Here is a 23,027-nt window from a genome sequence, read left to right on the forward strand (position 1 = left end):
CCTCAGGGGAATTGAACCAAAAAACAAACAAACTTGTGTTGGTGTCTAGGTGACCACAGCTCTAACACAGGCTAGGAGATCAATCAATATGTCTGACTCTTCATCTCTATGGTAAGTGCCCACACAGGTATATATAAAATCTCATTGTGAACTATGCCAGCTCAGTCTATTATAGTGGAAGCTTTGTAATGTGAATGTGTGTGTGGCAGTTTCCTTTATTGGCCTCATAAATGTTGAGTGTTGGGTGTGTCAGACTTTCCTGGTACAAGGGAAAAATTATAAAGGGTAAGGTCCTTGGAAATAGGATACATAAAATACCTCCATGTGTTTACCCACCTGGGAACTTCCCGCCTTTTGGCTGATGGCATATTTGCTGAGTTCTGCGAGTTCCAAAAATCACCGTTATTAGATTTTCAAGATGGGATCACATAATAAAATCCAAATACAATTCCTCATCCTGTCACATAACTGGCACAAGATCATAGGTAGATTCCAAAGACAAATGTTTTTCTTTTTAATGGCTGATAAGAGTATGTTCACACTGAGTAAAAGAGGCGGAATTGTCGATTCTTTGAGCGGAAGCGTGCGAGGTATCCCATTGACACACTGAGACGGGCGGCCTGTTTTACTCAGTGTGAACATACCCTTGTATAGGAAAATTCAGGACAAAATAGGTATTAGCTGCTGTTATAACTGACCTTAAAGGGGTACACTGGTGGGGAAAAATTTCTTTCAAATGAAATTTATATAGTTAATTTACTTCTTTTTAAAAATCTTAAGTCTTCCAGGACTTATCAGCTGCTGTATGTCCTGCAGGAAGTGGTGTTTTCTTTCCAGTCTGACACAGTGCTCTCTGCTATCACCTCTGTCCATGTCAGGAACTTTCTAGAGCAGGAGAGGTTTTCTATGGGGATTTGCTACATGTCTGGCTGAAATGTGTACTTGATGTAATGTAATGCATATTGCACTAAATATATAAGTTCATATTCATCTGTTGAGTGCCGGGTTCCTTCTCTATGGACTGAAAAGAATACACCCCTTCCTGCAGGACAGAGTACTCCTTTAACACAGATTTGCATACCAGAGGAGGCAAACTTTACATTGAATGGTGTCTCTCTATACGGTTACAAATAACCATTGCCAACTCTATTAACCATTAATATAACAAACAGTGCCATACATTTACAAATATCTTTTCCAGTGCTGGGCACAATAAGAGGAGTCTCCGGCTTACACACACCTACAGCCAACGCTGGCTGCCAAGGCCTAGTTGACCATAACCCCATTGGAGACAGATTTGGAGCCCATTACTTTTCGCTAGGAGCAATTCCTACCGTTTGGGCTCTACAGATTTCTTACGTGATGGTGTTTGCCATTACGAATATCTAATAAGCTTTTGTTTTTTACTAGTTTGAGAAAAAAGACGCCAGGTCTACAACATTTGTACTGGCAGGTGAAACAGATGGTATCATCGACATTCTACCTTCTGATGGATGGCTGATTACAAAAGGCTCGCTGGACTGGGAGAAGAGACCGGTCCACACGTTACAGGTAAGGGGAATAGGGACAATTTCTATTCCAGCTCTAGATTTTAAAAAAAATAACTATTGGACTACAACCAACACATCCTCATTGGAGGGGCCTTATGACCTATTTACTAAATGTACTTTTCCTCTCCCACCACCCAGCTGGTATACAAATATGAGCCTCAGAATAATTTACAATTTTTTTTTTAGCTTACTTTAGCCTCTCGTGTCTTGTCTAAGTTTTTGTTTTAGCTTAGTTTCTTAGTTTCTTTTTAGACTAGGCAGTCTAAGGCAATGCAAAAGTATTCAAAGAGGCTGATGCTGTATAAATTCTGCACATCTTTAGACGTGTCTTCTGTTTTACACCAACTATTAGTTGGCTTACCTTGTGTCCACATCCTATGCCAAAATCTTTGTGCAATGGTGGAATACTTTATCCCCTTTTGAAGCCATGCCTCTTTCTCACTGAGCCAAGCTCCATCCCTCTAAAGGTCCCCATACACCTTCAATAATTGATAGCCAAAAGATTATTTAGCCATCAGTTATCTCTCCCACTGCCCATCTCCCCCCAAACACGGGACATTGGCACAGCCAAGCATTCCTATGTTCTCTATGATGTGTCGGTGGACGGTCGGGAAAGCCCCATACACCTTATACTGACTGCCGAACCCACCACGAGCGCTGGCTATGGCTGACATCCTCTTGTCTTATGCGATTAAATGGGTCTAAAATGTAAAACTGCCCTATCGTCTTAGGTATTGCATGGCTATTATATCAGTACCAAACAATCCTCATTTGTTGCCATGATTTGGTTGGGTTGAACACTTGGGTTACCTGTGTCTAGATGGTCATTGGGTAAAGGGCCAAATTCCTGACCTGTACAATCCACAATTGATGATCTTACAACAAACTTTTTTTTTACTTTTGCCCTTCACACATTCACAGTTCATTGAATCCCAGGAAACATTTTATTCTGTCTGAACGGGAATAATCGAAACTTGGCAATCTCTGATGGAATGATAATCTTTGAACCTTGTTGAGATTTGTGCATGACTGTGCGTCTTCTTCATCTGTAGGTGAAAACGGTTGACAGTAGAGGATCAGTCATTGAAGGTCCATATACTGTTACTATAATAGTAGATGACATCAATAATAATATACCAGCTTTTAACCAGAGCGAGTATTATGGTCAAGTCAGAGAACAATCTAGGCCAGGTAGGTCCCGATGGTATGAATAATGCTTCCTTTTTCTATACTAATAGAGTCTAATGCACTGTTCTCCTTTCTATTTCTCAAGCAAATAAAACTAATTATAAATCATCTTCATTATACTGAATTTGTGATTTGAATTTGTCTCGATAAAATGTACAGTACATGCATGTTCATGGCCCATTCATCACCAAATTTAAGAATATGGACCATTTAGCATCTTCTCACAGCTGCCATGATCCTAAGCCCAGTGGTGCTTTTCTCATTCCAATCTGAAGTTTTTGTTCCTGAGAAATTCACCAAAAAACCTTTACATATTCTTTTGGTGCATCAGTGGCGATCTCAAGACACCGATACATCGCTACCACTGCCCTATGCACACGTATAATTTTCAATATTCATTTAGGTTATGTTCACACTTATTTATTTCATAACAATGGCCATTGTTTGCGCAAATACGGCCGTTGTTATGAAATACGGTCATGTTTTTTACGTAGTGTGAACATAGCTTTAAGATGTTTTCAAGGGAAAAAAAACATTGATCGTCAGGGTGTCCCCAGCCGGCATCCCCCCTGATCAGCTGACGCCTGCACTACATGGGGCCAGAAACCCTTGGCTCTGTACACAATGTAGCAACAGCGCCACATCATTGCTTTAACTGGTCGTATTGACGTGAGTGGAAGCCAAGGCTGCAGTAACCTGGGCCACTATATTGAGTATGGAGCCAACTGATTTTGGCCCCGTTCTCAATGTAGTACAGGTACAGCTGTTAGTCAGAAGCATAAGCACCCATTGATTGCCTATCCAATCGATAGCTTATCTATTATTTTTTCATCAAAAACTTCTTTGCGGCTCTGCTGCGGACATAGCTCCTTGGCTTATAAAATCTAGTGGTTAAAATGTACCTGTCATTATAAAAAAAAAACTTTTGACATGTCATAGGGACATGTCAAAAGTTTTGATTGGTCCGGGTTTGAGTGTTCAGACCCGTAGCGATCAGGTATCGAGTGGGGAGAGGACCGCAGCTGCAGCGCGTCCTCTCCCCGCTCCGAGTTTTAAAAGAAGAGTCAGACTCTATAGGAGCCCCTTACAAGTCCCACTCTTTTTTTTTAAATTCAGAGTGGAGAGTGGACACGCTGCAGCGCCTCTTCTCTCCGCTCTATTTCCTGATTGGTACGGGTCTGATCATGTCCCTATGACATATCAAAAGTTTTTTTAAAATGACAGGTACCCCCTCCCTTTTTTTATTTTTTTTTTATTTTTATAAATAAATGTATTTAAAGGACAAGTCTGACGAAAAAATTTTTTAGCTTATTTAACACACATTACAAAGTTATATAACTTTGTAATGTGGTTAAATACCCGGTCTGGCCCCCTTCCCCCACTTTCGGACCCCCGACCCCCCCCCGCCCGGAAGTTAAAGAATGTATACATTACCTATTACGATCGTCACGGTCCTCTTCTCCCGGGCGGCATCTGGTGACGACGACGTCAGAGCCGGGGGGCGGTCCGGGTCTTCTTCCTCCTCGGCGTCTTCATAGAGAGGGAATGGGACGGAAAAGGCGGCTGGTGTACATGCGCACCAGCAGCCTTTTCATTGGCTGGAGCACATCACATGGCTTCCAGCTTGCTCAGCCCTGATTGGCTGAGGTTGTTGGAAGCCATGTGATGCGCTCCAGCCAATGAAAAGGCTGCCAGTGCGCAAGCGCACTGGCAGCCTTTTCCATCCCCAGGACCCGGAAGTCAGAGACATCGCTGGACGGCGGACGGCGGTGACGGTGAGGCTGACGGCGGGCGAATGGAGTGGCGATCGTCACCGGAGGAATGGTGAGTATGGTGTCTGTGTGTGTCTGTGTTTTTTTTTTGGGGGGGGGGTCCCGCCGGAGTTGTCCTTTAAGCAAGTTAAAAAATACCTACAAAAATTTCTTGTATTTCTTGTATTTAGCAGAGATTGTAGAAAAAATGATCATGCGGCACTCACCAGGTCTTCGTGCATATGAAGACCTGGTGAGTGCCGCATGATAATTTTTTCTACAACCTCTGCAATTTATGGACTGTTTTATTGTTGCATGCAGAGCACCACAGTAGTGCTAAAAAGGAGCCGAGGTGAGCAGCCCCATTGTTTGTATGCGGACTGAGAGATCGGAGTTGTGCCAAATGACTCTATTATTATTTCTTGTATTTAGGTATACCATTTATCAAAGTTTCGGCAACCGACAAAGATGACCCAAAAACACCCAATGCCCAACTTGTCTACAAGATCAATAGACAGATCCCAGACCCAGCCAAGGTCATGTTTTTCCAGATCAACAACGTGACGGGGGAAATTTCCACCACTATAAATGGTAGGTAGAGAACAATCAATGGATTGTAAGAAAGCTCCTGGCAGCTTAGTGTTAACCCAGACAACAGCTGGCTCAATCGCTTCGGCTGCAAAAGGAAGCATTTCATTGACAAAGATTGTAAGTCTTAATCCGGCTCATCTGATTGCTTTATCTCAATGGGGAAATGTTAATCTTTTTTCTTTAACTTAAATAAGTTGAATGACTTGAGTAATGGATTTTCTATGACACTATGTGCACTAGTATTACAATACTATAATGTTTACTTCTGAATAATCATAGTAATAATAGGCAATAATTATAATAGGCAATACAATAATAGGCCATATATAAAATAATAATAATAATAATAATTATATTCTAAATAATATATTTAAAAAAAAAATTTTTAATAAAAGGTCAGTGACTTCTGAGTAATCGCTGATGTTCCTTTTGGTAACCCAAACTGCATATATTAAAGATTAACAGAGTGTTTCAAGGATTGGCATCACAAGTTATCTGTGTATAAGACAGAGCTGTCAATCACTGTGTAGGACCACCCACTTGACTACTTAGCCCTCAAAGAGCAGAGATTTACATGAATAAATAAGATATCATGAAACTTTTTTCAACAAAACAATATATCAATCTACAAAGGAGCCATTATTGGTAAGATCTGGCTCATAATGGAGGTTCCAGGGAAATGGGGATGGAAACCTACTTTGACTCCTTGTAGATTACTTGTGGAGTTAATAAATTAATAATGGTTACCTGGAAATTTTAGGTGTAGTAAATGTTATTGTTTTTCCCTTATCACCCAAAGGAATCAGATGCAAGAATACATAGTGGACTTCACTATGGTAAATCTACACAAATCTCAATATGTTGCTATAAGAGGTGCAGGGGTCAATGTGGGAATGGTGCCTGAAGAAGCTCAAGAGCTCTCCTACTATATAAGATGACACCAGCACATGGTTGGTGGGGATACAGTTTTGCACTGGGGTCCAGGAGCTTCATCCACCCCTCTGCATGCAGCTGTGGACGTTTGCCTCAGTCCCGCCGGATGTTTATATCTCTCGCTTCTTTCTTGGACACATTTAATAAATTGAATGTGTAGAGAAACGAAAGAGATTAAGGTCACAGAGGGATAATGTCTGCATTTGGTTACCATAATAATAGTGTTTATGTGTGTCAGCCGATCTCTTATTATGTAAATCCTGATTATTTCAATGACTTGTTTTCTAAAAATCAGTCATTTTCGGGAAGAGCGACAAGAGATGATCCTGGAAGAGCAATAATAGTCTGTTCAGAAGCAGAGTAGAAGTTGTTTCCTTGTGGTGGTAGCAGCAGTAATGGGGTCCACAATCACCCCATGTATTTTTGCAGGTCAGGTTATGATCCTAATAGATTTAATAAGCCCTAGGAATGGATACAGTATTTGTGTCATCTGGTGTACATGTTTTTATGTTGGGATATATATATATATATATATATATATATATATATAGTCCACAGAAATCCGCAGCACTCCAACATGTGATAAGAAAAATTTATTCCATCAACACAGGTACAAAAATGGCGACGTTTCGACCCTCTCACAGAGTCATTCTCAGGCCTGAGAATGACTCTGTGAGAGGGTCGAAACGTCGCCATTTTTGTACCTGTGTTGATGGAATAAATTTTTCTTATCACATGTTGGAGTGCTGCGGATTTCTGTGGACTGTGTTTGGGATCCCTGGCCAAGGGACTTTCTTCGCTGGCACCCACGCCTTTACCCCCGGATGTGCGGCTTTTCTCTGTGCTATATATATATATATATATATATATATATATATATATATATATAGGCATGAAAAAATGTAAAGTTCAAAAATAGGATTTACGTATTTAAGATGTACGTCAGCACATTACAGTGAAAGAAATTGGCTGATCTCCTGGGACACCCATAGAATTCTTTATATATCACTCACAGGTTTGATTATAGAATCAAAGTCAACATGACTATTAAAGGAGGAATTGCTGGAATGTTATTTATTTATTTAAAAAAAAATGTAATTGCATTTTATGTATTTAACATTCTTTTAATCATACTAAATCCACTTTTTCTCAGATTATGGGCAATAATAACTACTGATTGACTAGAAATGGCTTTGGGGAATCTGTCAGATGTGATTCATATTCCAAACTGCTAGCAATGGTAGATAGCTGTTAGGGCCCTATTCCACCTGACGATTATCGTTTGCATAATCGTTAACGATTAACGATCTCAAACGACTGCTATTGGGAAAGACCTGAAAACGTTCACTCATTTCCATGGAACGATAATCGTTACTTATGATTGTAATTGCGATAGTTTTTTTCTTCGTTATTTCTTCGCTATTGCGTTCGTATCTATTGCGAACGACCGAACAATGTCTTATTTAATGCGAACGATTTGCGAACGTTTTGCGAATGAGCAACAATAAAAATTGGTCCAGGTCTTATAAAGTGATCAACGATTTCTCGTTCGGTCGTTAATCATTAACTGAATTTCAACCGAATGATTATTGTTTAGATTCGAACGATTTAACGATTATCTGAACGATAATCGTCCGGTGGAATAGGGCCCTTAGGACAAGGAAGAAGCTGGAATGCCCCCCCCCCCTTCCCCTTGATTGACACTTAGCAGCTTGAGAGCTCGGGAAAGCCTGTTTGACACATGATACAGTATAAGCATTTTTCCATGTTCTAGAATCCCAGACAGATATATGAAGGTATGAGGTACTATGTGTCTTTCTGACCTAACAGCTATCTAACAGTGTCAGTAGTTTGGAACGTGAATTTTAGCTGACAGATTTTCTTTAAAGGGAACCTGTCTGCTGCAGTCTTAGTTTCCAAACTGCTTAGACGCTGTTAGATAGCTGTCAGGTCAAGGAGACACGTTGTACCATTCAGATATCTGTCTGTGTTTCCAGATGCATTTATCATAGGGTAACGTATAGGAATTTTAGGTTGTTAATCTACAGCAAGTAAAAAAAAATAAATTTCTTGTTTATTGCAGGAACTCAACATCTGAAGTTTGGGGACAAGCAGTATGAACTCCTTATAGAAGTCTCAGACCTTGCAGCGAATCCTTTTAGTGATGACGCATCGGTGTATATTACCATAAGTGAAAATCTGTGGAAACAGCCAAATCCAGTTACCATAAAGGAAAACTCCACCAGCCCTCATCCATACACCATCACCAAGGTATGACGTGCTATGAGCACTGGTACATTACATTACAGATTCGGAAGAGAGAAGACAATGGATGGTTCTATTAACCATAGTCTTTTATTATACATTATTTCTTCATGGTGTTAGCACTCTATATATACTGTGACCTCCATCTTTCGCTATGTCCTCCACCTCTCATTGCCATGTATGTAACACACCTGTCCTATGTCCTATATGCTGACTTTATATAAGGTAAATTATATGACATATTCCTAAAATATGCTATAACATAATGAATCAATGTCTCGTCCCCTTGTCACTGCAAAGAATATAGAAATAGATCTCCCTTTAGCATTTCTTACATTCGTACTATGTAGGTACCTCTTTACCATCTACAGTCTGTTATAAAGGGGCACCATTTCTTCTAAGCAAAGCCTCATTCATATGAATAGATCTTTATTTTGTCTTCTCCATCATTGACAATGTGAGAGTTTGTGCCCTACATTGTGGAACCGTGTAGGGGGTCTGAACCCTACGACCCAGGTCACAGTGATCCCCTAACATATGGTCTAAAGGCCCCTTTGTAAGGGCTGACACTGCCACAATAGCAAGAGCCGATCTTGATGATCGGTCACATTTGCAGAGACTTTGAAAGGCTTGACCAATCATATGTCCAGGCTGCGTAAACGGCCACTGGATCATTCGAGTGACCCTTTAAATTGATCATTGTCATCCTCCTATGTAAATAATATTGAAAATAAATCCACTAAGACGAATAATGGGTGTTTGCTCATTTGTCAGCTGATCGTTGACCCTTGTACATGGGCCGATTATCAGAAATGGGCATTCCTAAGAGAACTCATTCAGTTAGTGATCAGCCAGTGTAAAACTCAGGGTATAGCTGGAAGGGGAAATTTGTGGGGCATGTACTGTATCATGCTAGTGGGCCACCAACAATCCACTGAGCCTTGGGCTGGCTATAGGTCTAGAGCAATCTACTCTATCATTGTCCAAGTGGAAGAGACGCCTAGCTAACAGAGATGAGCGAACTGGGTTCGGGTTAGAGTCAATCAGAACCTGAACGTTCGGCATTTGATTAGCTGGGGCTGCTGAAGTTGGATAAAGCTCTGAGGTTGTCTGGAAAACATGGATACAGACAATGACTATATCCATGTTTTCCACATAGCCTTAGGGCTTTATCCAAGTTCAGCAGCCACCGCTAATCAAATGCCGAAAGTTTGGGTTCGGATCGACTCGAGCATGCTCCAGGTTCGCTCTTCTCTACTAGCTAAACATCTGGACCAGGGGTAGGAGGTGTAGTGGCAGCAGGGATTCCCAGACCTTAGATATCCAGAAACCTCTATACCATAATCTGTATGATAGTCCTGTGCGTTAGGTCCCAGAACCTTCAAGTTAAGCCCCAGCCCCCCATCCAGTTAATAATCCGGGCAGTGGATTTCTATACATTTCAAGGTCATGTGCTCAGAGACCGTCAGTACTGTAGAACTACCAGTGACCCAAGAGCCAAGTTCTCATCGTACTTCATAAAACGATTCTGCTGAACCCAATAAAACCAAAACTCATATTGCAAAATCCAGTACAGATAATTCAATAAAGCAATGGAAGACTCATTGAGAAGGAGCCCGGGACACGTGTGACATACGAGGGAAGCGCAGTCAGGGACAGCAATGTTATGGTATTTCAAAGCAGAGTTTGTAAAATAATCCACGCAATGGAAAATATAACCAGACGCTCTTCGTTTCAAGAGCCAGGGCCCGAACACTGATTCTATTAATGCTTGTGAAAAGTACAGGATATTAACCCCTTCCTTCTTGGCCAGCACTAATTCTTTGCTCATTCTTGGTATATAGTATAGAGAGTAAGGGAAATTATTCTTCATTTCTAATTTGGCAAATTTATGGTTTTATGGATGGATAAGCCCCTAGTGGCCATCATGGGTGCATAAGTAGAGGTAACAGGTCTATGAAGGTGGAAGGACTTTCTTAAAGATATTATAGAAAATACAAAAACATGACTCCCCTAGGCAACCCTGAAATACAGTATCTAGTCCGGCAATGTAAATTGGGGTTTAACAGTCCGGCAATGTAAATTAGGGTTCTTTTGATTGGATGTGCAATGTGTTCCTGATCAAAGAAGAAGGATATTTAAGGCAATCCAATAGATAGGAACTATATGTTACTATAGCTGGCAAGAAGCAATAAATCGAAGGGTATACTGGAATTCTTTTTTGAAGGGGGTTATCAATTATTCATTGCTGTTATACTTAATAGGAAAATGCTGTATTGATAAGGTTAAACTTTTGGGTATAGTTTCATGCTATGGTGCTGTGAACTGGGACAATGTGACTGCTCTGGACCATTGTACTCTAAGCTGGTACTGGTAAAATACCTAAAAGGGGTTATCCAGGTCTGAAGATTTTTTTTTCTTACAATCGATCCTATTATGGCAACAATTAGAAAATCAAGCATACTCACCTGCACTCATCCCCCTACTTCCAGTGCGCTTGGCTCCTTTCTGCATTCCGATGGTGTGACATATCTGCGGGAACCTGCTCAGCCAATCACTGAATGCAAAGGGGAAAGTTCCTGCAAGGTCAGCATGCCATTGGGAGCAGGAAGAGGCATTGAAATGGCAGTGGCAGGGGATTGGGGCAAATAAGTATGTGTTATTGTTTACCTCAAACCCTTTAAAAAAAAAAAGTATCCCTGGACAACCCTCTTAATGCAGGTCACATAATTGACATTAGAGGCAGAGAAAATAATGTCAAGTCTTAAAATTCAGGCAAGCTTTGCTCTTAGAGAAAGTCATTATGGATGGTAAGGGGTTTGCCCTTGAACAGAAAAGAGACTCTACCCTTTTTGGCTGTGTCTGGAATTGTGTCACAATTATTGATTGGACATGAGCTTCAATAACCAATGGAGCCTAAGGATAAGGATCTGTTTCTGAAAAAAAAAAAGAGAATTGTGGCCAATCCCTTTAAGAAGTATACCATTGTGAAATAAAAATGAATGTCTGCATAGCTTAGAAATACACAATTATTTATTGTTATTGCCCTTCTTGTCCTTTAGGTCACATGGAATGATCAAAGCGTCATTTATGAACTGCACCAAAGAGACAGATTGCCAAGGTTTCCATTTGCTATCGATCAACATGGAAATATCAGTGTTACAGAACCCCTGGACAGGGAGGAACGGGATCAGGTAATAAATAAGACCTCACAATATTGATATGTTGCTATAATTTCCTAGAATTTATTGAATCTCTCTATTACTAAAAGGAATCTGTCAGTCTTTTATCATACTCGGGTATCAAAAAGCCTCAGCATGCATGCCTTTTCACTCCTCCGCTCTTTCCTGACTTGGATGATTGATGCACAGCGCTTGGCTTCCCGCACCAAGCCCTGTATGTCAATCAGTCGAGGCAGAGATGAGTAGCGGGATATCATGCACTCTGACCATGATATAGAGTTAAGATTCCCTTTAGCCATGCTGCATAGACTTCAAAGGAGAGGACCACATGCATGCATGGCCAACTCTCCTTTATGTGGGGGCCCAATCATATTCTTGAACTTTAAAGGGGTTGGCCAAGTTTAGAAAAACATGGCCCCTTTCTTCCAGAAACAGCACCTCTCCTGTCCTCACTTTGGGTGTGGGTTTTGCAGCATAGCTCTATAAAAACTGAGGACAGGGGTTGAGCTGTTTTTGCAAGAAAGTAACTGTGGTTTTTCTTCTCCTGGATATTCCCTTTAATTCAATGCCCAATTTACCTTTGTGTTAGTTTATTAGGCTATGTTCACACTACGTAAAAGTACGGCTGTTGTTGCCATCAGTGAATTGCGGCCGTAGGAAACCCTGTCAATTCACACAATGAAGCGAGCGGCTCCGGTCACTTGCTGCATTGTGCGCTATGGGGAGTTCTGATGCGGGCGCGCGCTGATGCGCCCGCATCAGAACACTGCGGCCAGGAAAGATCATCCTGGATCATCCGGAATGATCTTTGCAGAGACTGGCCGTTCCGTGACATGGCCGGGTCACGCAACGGCCAGTCTCTTCCGGCGTGTGAACATAGCCTTAAAGTGGATTGGGATGTATCTACATGAATGACCTCACAAGAAATGTACCTATTATTTTGCAGTACATCTTCTATGCATTAGCAAAAAATTATAATGGTGTCGCTGTAGCAAGACCACTTGAAATTAGGGTGGATGTTGAGGACATCAATGATAACCCTCCAGTGTGCCCAGCAGCTGAGACCATTTTCGAATTCCAGGAAAATGAACCCATTGGTAAGATATAGGGCATAAGATTCACTATCTGTAATAAATAATTTCACATGTGCATTATATATTTGATTCATTTTGATTGGTGGCCAAAGAAAATGGGGGTGCAATGCTTATAAGAAGGCATTGGTATTGGGACTAGCACATGGGATTGACCCTCAAAATGATTCTCATATTGGCATCTAAATAATGGGGGACGGCAACCAAAGCTTATGATATGTTGGAAGGTATATGTAAAGGGCTTTCACATATACATTGTTTCTGTCTTATAGGAACCACTATTGGTGTGCTGAAAGCCACTGATAATGACCAGCAGGATTTAACCAATGCCTTGCTACGCTATAAAATTCTGGAACAATGGCCTCATACGCCTTCCGGAGACATGTTCCGAATCAATACCCTCACCGGCGGTGTTCAACTAATCAATGCTGACATCAATGTCCAGAGAGAAAGACAATACAGACTAAAAGTGCAGGTGTCGGATGAAGGGATGCCTTGTAAGTATCTCTAGGACTGTTTCATCTCTGGTTTTATTGTGTGGATGGAGTTTATTGTGGTTTCTAACAGACTCAATCAGTAAAACATAATGGACTGAATTTATCAAAAAAAATGTTAAAAGGTAAAAAATCTGAGCTATGATTGGTTGATTTGACCAACAAGACCCTATGTCTGGGTTCACGTTGCATTAAGTGATACCTTCGAGGCACAGATCAGAAAAACGGCTTGGGTCAGCACAGCCCCGTTCAGTTCAATGACCGGAACATAAGCAGCTAGTGATTATGTTCTAATTTTTTAGGTGTATACAGGTTTTGGCCTAGATAGAAAAACATGGGGTGGACTTTAACTATTGGGTCTAAAACATGCAAAGTTTCTACAGAGTATTTGTCTGTTTTTATCCAGTTGAAGAAGACTAATTATACAAAATATTCATAAATTTGTGAAAAAAATTGTCACAACAACAACAAAAAAAACCCCCGCAAAATTCACCTGGTACTGACCAGACATAAGCCTGCACCAGATTGTGCGATTTTAATTTTTTTAAGTCCCAAATGATAAACTGGGTGCAAATTTTTGGGTGAATACTCAAAACATATTAAGGCAGATTAAAAAAAAAGTTGCATCTAAAAAATCCCCATCGAATACTGGTTCATAAATAGAACCTACATTCAGGCTATTAAATTGAATGGGTACCATGTTGATCCATGCACAGATATATTGACAGACTTTACCGTCTTGGAGGCCAAAAACGTGATGTGAACCCAGCCTTGGAGAGGGCGCCTTTTCTGTTACGGCAATATTATCACTACTAAGTTTTATATTGCTTTAGCCCCACCTTTTTGAGTAACTATCAAAGGTACAGGTACAAAAGGCATCCAAAACACATAATAAATTTACTTTTTTTTGCCAGTATAGTACATATCTCTAATTATACAATTAATATATTGACAGTGAATAATCGGATATAAAATAATAATCTCTGTATTCTGAGTGAAAGATACACAGGAAGAAAAAAATTATTAGACGATTGCTTAAAGAGGATGTACCACCTGGTACATCCTCTTTAACCTAAACCCACTGATCGAATGGCGCCAGCACGGGGAAGCCGGTGCCGCGGTCCGTTCCTGTGCACGGCGCCGTTCTATGCACCGGAACCGGCCGGTGCTCAAGCACTGGAGGCGGGTCGGGCCGCCCCCAGTGGGAGGGAATTCCCTCCCCTGTATGACGCGGCTCCATTCATTTTAACAAAGTTGTGTCATTTTTATCATAGGTACACTTCACCTGTGCGAGACAGAATCTATTAAAACAAATCCAGAAAATCACATTATATGATTTTTAAGTATATAGTAACAGATAGTGTTGTAGCAAAATCCAAGTGATGGTAACTACTCTAAGGATAATTCTGAAAAAGGTCAGGAATCATCCCATACCTACACGGGAGCTGGGACCACAGTCACGTAGATTATCGTTAGTAACACACTACACCATCATGGAATAAAATCTTGCAGGGCTCACAAGGTCCTACTGCTCATACCAGCACATGTCCAGTCCATTTGAAGTTCGCCAGTGACCATCTGGATGATCCAGAGGAGGCATGGGAAACGGTCACGTGGTCAGATGAGACCAAAATAGAACTTTATGGTACGGTATCATTTCCACTTGGTATGTTTGGAAGAAGAAGAACGAGTAAAACCCTAAGAACATAGTCCCATCTGTGGAGAATGCGGGTGGAAACTTTGGGGGTGTTTTTCTGCAAAAGGTGCAAGACAACTGCACTGTATAGAAGGAAGCATGGATGGGGTATGTATCACAAGACTTTGGCCAACAAACTCCTTCCGGTAAAAGCATTGAAGATGGGTCAATGGGTCTTCCAGCATGACAATGACCTGAAACACACAGCCAGGACAACTAAGGAGTGGCTCCGTAAGAGGCATTTCAAGGTCCTGGAGTGATTTAGCCAGTCCCCAGAACTTAACCCAGTAGGAAATCTTTGGAGGGGGCCAAAACTCAATGTTTCCCAGCAGGGGCATAACTAGAAATGGCTGGGCCCGATAGCAAACTTTTGATTCCCCCCCCCACCCCATATCACACCATTTAAAAGGAGCCTTATCCACATAGATAAGACAATATTTTATGCATAATAAGAATATATACCTAAATACATTAGTCATTCAGTTACCAAATAATACCAGTATATAAAGAGCAAATATTGTGACCATATATATATCCACCATACTTTAACTGACCAAATCCTGCATAAAGAGACCAATAATACCAGTGCCACCACATGCTGACTAATGCCACCTCTACTGAATAAGGTCCACTGTACAACAATTAATATTACTTCATACAGTGCAGTTACATCCAGTGATTCACATGGGACATCTTCTCTGAGTGAGTCACAGGTGATGTCTTCTCTGATTGGAGCAGCTCACTTTTCCTTTTCTTATCCATCATGATGTCTTCTCCCAGCCATGACTCACCTCCACACAAACATTTTAGGCTCCTAACTCATGCACCATTGCCATCCTCCACATTTGTATCTCCCCTTCTGTGCCCCCATATAATGGTTAGGCCTCTTTGTCTTCATACAGTAGTTAGACCCTTCTGTGCCCCCGAGTAGACATCCCTATGTAGTATTCCGCAATGCAATAGGCATCCCACTGTAGGGAATCCCCATGTTAGTTAGCCCGTCTCCTAGTAAATAGCATACATTAGGTATCTTCCCTAATATTCCACACTACCAGTAGATTGAACCCTCTATGTTAGGCTTTTCACTACTATCCCCCACCACCAGTAGATAGCATTCCCCCATGTGAGGCATCTCCCCTAGTATCCCTACACACATGAGGCATCTCCCCTAGTACCCCCCCAGTAGATAGCTTTCCCACGTTAGGCATCAACCTTAGTACCCCCACCTCAGTAGATAGCTTGTCCCTATGTTGGGCATCCACCGTCTTTTCTCCCTGCTCTGCCCTCCCTCACTGCTCCTGTGGTGCATAATTGACAACGCTCTTGCACCACCGGAGCACTGAGGGAGAATGGTAGTGCTGCTTCTGGTCACAAGAATCAAGGCAAGGTTAGAGCCAATTGCTCCTCACCCGTTCAATAAATGCACTGAATTTTATTGCAAGCACTCGTCAGAAAAAAATGTTGTTAAAAAGATATTTACAGCACCCGAGAGGCCCGTTCAGCTGCTGGGTGCTGCAAATGATGCAGGCTTAGGCGGCCCTGTCTATTGGAGGAGTTGGCCACCAGATCTCCCAATGTGCCGGGCCCCGTAGTAGTGGCGTGGTCTGCCTTCATGGCAGCTACCCCACTGTTGCCTAGCAACAGCCCCAAAACCTGAAAGATCTGGGAAAGATCTTTATGGAGGTGTAGAACAAAATCTATGCTGCAGTTTCTGCAAACCTGGTCAAGAAATACAGGAAACGTCCGACCTCTGTAACTGCAAAGAAAGGTTTCTGGACCAAATATTGTATTATATATTTTCTGTTTTTCTAGTGTATCAAATACCTACTTCCTGCATTAAAATGCAAAATAATTATTCAAAAATCATACAATGTGATTTCCTGGAATTGTTTTATAGAGTCTCTCACAGGTGAAGTGTAGCTACCATAAAAATTACACATCTCTCCATTCTTTGTAGATGGGAAAACTTGCAAAATTGGCCGTGTATCAAACTGTATGACGGCAGACTTAGCGACTTGATAAACTGCATTACATTTATCTCTTCTCTTTTCAGCTTTCAGTACAGATTGTTGGGTGGTGATAAATATAATTGATATCAATGACAACATTCCTATATTCGAGACTCCGAATGTGAGTATTTTTTACAGTCTTGATTTTTTATGCCTTCAGATTTCTAGCAGTATTTTCTGTACACTAATCCTTGCCTCACACTTGTGTTATATCACTGTGCAGATTGAAGGAAGCCTGTAACATTGGGCAGGCGATCTGATCTGCATCCATCAGGAGCTAAGCAGATTGACATATAGGGGGAGATTTATAAAAGGGTGTAAATATACACCTGGTGTAAACTGCTCACAGCAACCAATCACAGCTCAGCTTTAAGCTCTGGTAGAATAAAAGAGGAGCTGTGATTGGTTGACATCCCCTAAAAATAAGACCTAGCGCATCTTTGGGAGCAAAAATGAATACTGTACAAGGCACTGTCTTATTTTCGGGGAAACACAGTATTATACTCTTTTTCAACAAAACTATATATCAATCTGTTCAACTCCTACAAGATATTAGCACATTATATCACATTTTCACTGTAGCTGTTTTCTTTTAACCCCCTCCAGATCCAAAAATGGGTGAATCCAGCCTTGATGTGTTACTGAAATAGTCTATCTCATATCTATCTATTTGTCTATCTATCTATCTATCTATCTATCTATCTCTTATCTATCTATCTATCTATCTATCTCAGTAGCGGATTATAATAGGTCAGTTTCAGGCAGTAGCCCGGTAAGCTTGGTAAACAGCCCGGGGCCTATGGTAAAGTTAATCTGCCCCTGATCTATCTATCTATCTATCTATCTATCTATCTATCTATCTATCTATCTAATCATTCTTGTACAGGAGGGTATGTATAGCATTTGATCTCTGTCTTTTGTATATCTAGTATGGGAATGTAACTTTTCCGGAAGACGTTGCAGAGAAAACATTGGTAAAGGAGATACAGGCCACAGATGCCGATGAGCCGAAAACTGGAAGCTCTGCTATTCTTTACACTATAGTGGAAGGAGATCCAGATAACAGGTTCATCATTGAAACAGATCCAGAAACTAATCGCGGATATATCAAAGTGTCCGCTGTAAGTGACAATTCTCCGATATATCCTTCTTCTAGACCTTGTTGTTACAGACTGACCGTAGACTTTGTTCTCTCTCCTGCAGTCATTGGACTTTGAGACTTGTAAGGAACATAATCTAGTGATAAACGCGACAAATCCAGAGCCCCTGGTTACGGGAGTCACCTATAATTCCAGTTCCAGCACATTTTTAAAGGTTATTGTCACAGATGTGGATGAGAGGCCAATTTTTAGGAATCCAATATACCAAGCACAGGTCCTTGAAAACGCTCCTATTGGAACCAGTCTAATTCAAATAGAGGCCTTTGATCCTGAAGGTGATAAGATATGGTAAGGGACCCACTAACCACCCTATGCTTGTATTTGTATGCTTATCTGTTGTGGGCATGTGCTTATTTTAGTTCTGTACTGTCTCGGACAAAAATAAAAAACTAACGTTTTATCCTACTGGAGGTTCTGGAGTTTTTCCATTTGTATATCTGTTGTAGGCACCTATAGACCACCACTGGCCTGTGAACAATGAAGGGGACACAGCTAGGCCATCATTGTTCCTATCCCAACTAATATACTTATATTTATAGGACTCATGTTAAACATTCATTTAGCAAACTTGTCTCCTTCTTCTCATGCTGCTCTTTCCCTGCCGTTGTTGACAGCTCATTGTCTAGGTTACCGACCACCACTGTGCTCTAAAAGCAGCGGTCTGATTGATGTATATATAGATATAATATACATATTTATATATTATATAGTATAGATACACTGTATATCCATACATCTACGTTATTGCTAAATAAACACCAGTCAGCAGCATCAGCAGGGATGTGCATGGGATGGGGATAGCCCAGGTACTACTCCCCCATCATCTGCTCATACTATGAGCAGATAATGGGAGGAGTAGTACTGTGTATATGTGTCCAGCACCGCGAGCAGGGAGGGGGGAGGTAGTTAGATCCACAGGTACCTCTCTCCCTTCCTGCTCGGTGCCCTCCAAATGTACTGATTGAATACATTTATGGAATACTTTTGGGGAGCAAGTATTCCATAAATGCATTCAATCAATAAAACATACTGTACATTACATTACGTTTTTACATAGACATCCACTAAATCCATAGAGTGTCCAGCATATATAGAAGTCAATGGTACTCATTAGGAATTACAACTGATTCGTGACGTCATGGTTTTTGAGAGAATTTGAACACTCCATGATCTACTAAATTAAGGGAAATAGCAGTATACATGCATTTCCCATAATCAATGTACATTAGGAATTTGTCTAACTTTCCATAAGTAATAACATATTAAAAAATACTTTTGGCCGAACTTCTCCTTTCAGTCCTAACAAAATAAAACCTTTAGGGACCTCCATGACAAAATTTAACAATACACATAAAAAGTGGTAGAAGGTTATCTTTAACAAAGGTTTTTTTTTAAGTTAACAAGTTATATAGTTATTTTCAAGGCATCATTGGTTAGAACTGACCCAGAGGCACTAATGGCCATTGGTTGCATTTATTTAAATGGGGTTGTGTCACAAAGAAAACTTGTCTATATTGATGTATTGTGTTAAATTAAACATTATTTCAAATGTACAAGCGTTTCTTAACAGGTAATGTATGAAAGCTATAAACTCCCTGATCCCCCATCTGCCTGCATTGCTTGATAACCTGTTGCCCTTGGTAGCAGCTCACCAGGCCTTCACTAGGTTGGGTCACTTATGCTCAGTTCAATCACAGTTTCCTGATCTGTCCCATTAGTACTGGCATTACTTAATTATTTCTGAACATTTCTGAATTCGGATCTTTCGTCCTAGGTTTTCACTAAAAGGCAATAAATATAATTGGCTCAAAATTAATGAAGAAACTGGAGTTATCTACAGTGACGCCATCATGGACCGAGAACGGCAAGCCCATTACACAGTGGACGTGGTGGCTACAGAGTCCAGTAAGTCTCACATAAGGACTATATATATATATAATATGTGATTGACAACTTGCTGTTTATATGTGTAGTACAAAAAAACCCATAGGGGGAGATTTATCAAACTGGTGTAAATTAGAAGTGGCTCAGTTGCCCCTTGCAACCAATCAGATTCCACCTGATTGGTTGCTAGGGGCAACTGAGACAGTTTCACTTTACACCATGTTTGATAAATCTCCCCCATAGTGCCCCTAAACAGCACCTCGATAATTTTTGTTGTACATTATTATGAGAGTAGCCATGTTCTCTGAGCTATTTTAACAGCATTTAGAGATATACTTTACAGCAAGCCCTTTGACCACAGGCCACAATAAACGAGACCTGCCCCATTTAAATAAATGAGAAAAGTAATTGGGCATGCTCAGCGACCTTTACAGAGATCATTCTACATGGAGGTGGAGTTGTAAGTGACAGCTATTGTGTGCCCCTCTGTTATCGCTATACTGGTGTAACCTTTTACTATCCTCCTGGCTGTGATGATAAAAAGGACACTGCTGGGAATTATCTGTACAGAACAGGAAGTCTCAGCTTAGTTTTAGGTCTATTGGTCAGAATAGAAACTGAAAAATTTCAGATGTGAAAAACCCTTATAGGGCAAAATCTTCACGCTATCATGTGTTCATAGATCATAAACTCTCTATACCCCAATGTATATTATTACTTAGTATTATTATTTAATGTTTTACAGGAAATCCTAAAATGAGTTCTTCCGTATTTTTCCATTTGTATCTGGATGACGTCAATGACAATTATCCTCGGTTGGCCAAGGACTATTATGGAGATTTCTCTTTCTGCGATCCATTGACCAAGCCTGAGTCCTTTGAGTTCAGCGCGGTGGATGATGATCAGCCTCCTCATGGCACGGCATTGAAATTTCGTCTTGGTGGTGATGCCAGTACAGTGAATGACTGGAACATTCAATATGTGAATAGTAAGTGGCGAACATCTAGATCACCAGTGGTGATGCATCTGATGGAAGTGAAATGGGGTTGCAATTCTTGGCTTAGGGTCCTGGGGTATACTAGAGGGTGTACTGACCATCTATACAGAACATGAGTGCAATTGTAACAAAAATAGGACATATTATCTCTAAGGTCAAGACCCTACTGGCAAGCTCCAATGTTGGCTTGGGGCCCAATAATATTAGGAAAATGGGACAATTAAAAAATCCTGTGGTGGGACACTTTGGCAACATGGATTCGTCAACTATTGGGATAACATTTGATGATGGGTTTTGTGGTAAAAAGGATCAGAATGAGTTTGGAGGGGCAGACCAGTAAAGGATATTTTGGAAAGATCAACCAGATGTGATAGTTATATAAATTAATTTACAGAATTAAAACTTCTTTTATAAATTCCTGACAGGTACCACTGCCCGTCTGATCATGATGCATTCATCATTTCCGAAGGGTGATATATCTGTTCCAGTAATTATTAGGGATAATGGACGACCAGCATTAGAAGCCAATGTTTCTGTACCAGGTATGATGAATACTATGAAATATTATGATATGTTAAAGGCTACATTCATAAGTGGCAGACCTGCTGTGTAAAACCAGTTCCTTTTATCTGAATGGGGTTGCTTTGGTGGTACCATTCACATGAATTAGACAGTGGTAGAAAATTCAGCAACAAATCTGCCGTATGTAAAAATTACCCTATACTAGATAACCTAGTATACCTAAAACCCTCAATAGATAGTTAGATAGATAGATAGATAGATAGATAGATATAGTCTATTCATTGTCCACTCTCCATTGCCACATGGACTGGCTTAGTTTGTCCAAGTCCCTCTTATGTTCTTCTTTCTGTAGGAGATGTCCACTTTGGGCATTGCTGTTCAGATAGAAAGGTCCCTAAAAAATAAGGTGGTTACAGAGCCTTCTACTGGTGGGGCTCCAACTGTAGTTATCCAGTGTTTTCTTTCCCTTCAGCTCCTTTACAGGAAAAATGAAGCATTGCCCCATTCCTATTAAAATGAATGGAATACACTGATCTACCAGGTCCTCCAGAGTGAGAGAGTGATGTTGGTTAATGTATATCCAGAAAGAGTCACTACCTGAAAATCTACTTTCTTATGTTATATTCTATCTATCTATCTATCTATCTATCTATCTATCTATCTATCTATCTATCTATCAATCTAGAATATAATATAATATAGGAAAGTTGACATATGATGTGACCACCAACTTGTCCTAAAGAAAACATAAACTTACAAATGGACAACCAAAACCAGAGTTATACACTGTGCCAGATACTGTCCTTAAAGGGATTCTCTAGGGTTAGAAAGAACACAGCTAGGATTGTCTATTGACCTGAAACTTATGGGCAGTGAAATTCCTGCACTTAATAGTCTAAAAAAATTAAAGGTGAGAAATTTGAATGTGATAAGGACTAGACATTTGAGAAACATATTAAAGTTAAGACTTTTTTTTTAATAACATCTTTTTTTGCAGTTCGTATATGCACCTGTGTCTCACCCAACAAGTGTGAGAGTACACCACTAGAGCATGCTCCATTTAGCACTGTTGGAATGGCAGTCGGAATTTTATTTGGAACCCTGGCACTAATAGGTTGGTGTATTTAGTATTCCTAAGCTATGACCACATAGTAGATTGTATTTGTGACTTCATGACCACCATTTTATTTGTGCTTACTTCTTTGCTGCTCTATAGAAATAGATGTAAGGTAGACACAGAACCCCAGGACCCAGGTCTGAAACTATGTCAGCTTGATATGACAAGCGTGCTGCCTATTGTATTTGGTCCCGCATGGAATGTTGACATGGGTTCATGGTGTAACTAAATGCATTCACCTGAGGTGGTTATGCTTAACCAATATTAGTTTATATGTAGACATTATGGAAGATCTGTCTGTTATGACCCGATACATATTGTTCACAAGTACCATGCATTTTCTATAATAATTTCAAATTCTCGATCATGCCACTTTGCTCTGATACATATGGTACTCCACTCTTTCCGTTCTCTGCAGTGCCTTCAGTGAGGTGGGGTGCCATATAGATAACTAGGCCCAAAGGGCCCAATATTTTCAATGGGTCACTTGAACAACTTCTCCCCAATGTCTTGAAGAATCATCCTTCTCTCTCTGCTCTTTTAGTATTCCTTTAAGTAGTTGACTAGGCCAGCCATAACCCAGATAATTCCAGTACT

At 40.6% G+C, this 23,027-nt stretch overlaps 1 protein-coding gene across 2 annotated transcripts in view; it reads left to right on the plus strand.

Annotated features, from left to right (window-relative positions):
• CDH17 (cadherin 17) overlaps positions 1 to 23,027 on the plus strand; it is a 43,108-nt gene that overhangs the window by 14,304 nt on the left and 5,777 nt on the right. For both annotated transcript variants that reach the window (XM_069957297.1, XM_069957296.1), the window contains 14 exons: positions 1,411 to 1,551; positions 2,603 to 2,741; positions 4,922 to 5,080; positions 8,097 to 8,284; positions 11,341 to 11,472; positions 12,407 to 12,557; positions 12,824 to 13,048; positions 16,795 to 16,871; positions 17,680 to 17,871; positions 17,954 to 18,198; positions 19,685 to 19,815; positions 20,540 to 20,782; positions 21,217 to 21,333; positions 22,311 to 22,427. In XM_069957297.1, the coding sequence (XP_069813398.1) occupies positions 1,411 to 1,551; positions 2,603 to 2,741; positions 4,922 to 5,080; positions 8,097 to 8,284; positions 11,341 to 11,472; positions 12,407 to 12,557; positions 12,824 to 13,048; positions 16,795 to 16,871; positions 17,680 to 17,871; positions 17,954 to 18,198; positions 19,685 to 19,815; positions 20,540 to 20,782; positions 21,217 to 21,333; positions 22,311 to 22,427 (2,257 nt within the window). The remainder of the gene's footprint in view (positions 1 to 1,410; positions 1,552 to 2,602; positions 2,742 to 4,921; positions 5,081 to 8,096; positions 8,285 to 11,340; positions 11,473 to 12,406; positions 12,558 to 12,823; positions 13,049 to 16,794; positions 16,872 to 17,679; positions 17,872 to 17,953; positions 18,199 to 19,684; positions 19,816 to 20,539; positions 20,783 to 21,216; positions 21,334 to 22,310; positions 22,428 to 23,027) is intronic.

The sequence above is a fragment of the Dendropsophus ebraccatus genome, chromosome 2 (assembly GCF_027789765.1).
Source record: "Dendropsophus ebraccatus isolate aDenEbr1 chromosome 2, aDenEbr1.pat, whole genome shotgun sequence".
Taxonomy (NCBI): Eukaryota; Metazoa; Chordata; class Amphibia; order Anura; family Hylidae; genus Dendropsophus; species Dendropsophus ebraccatus.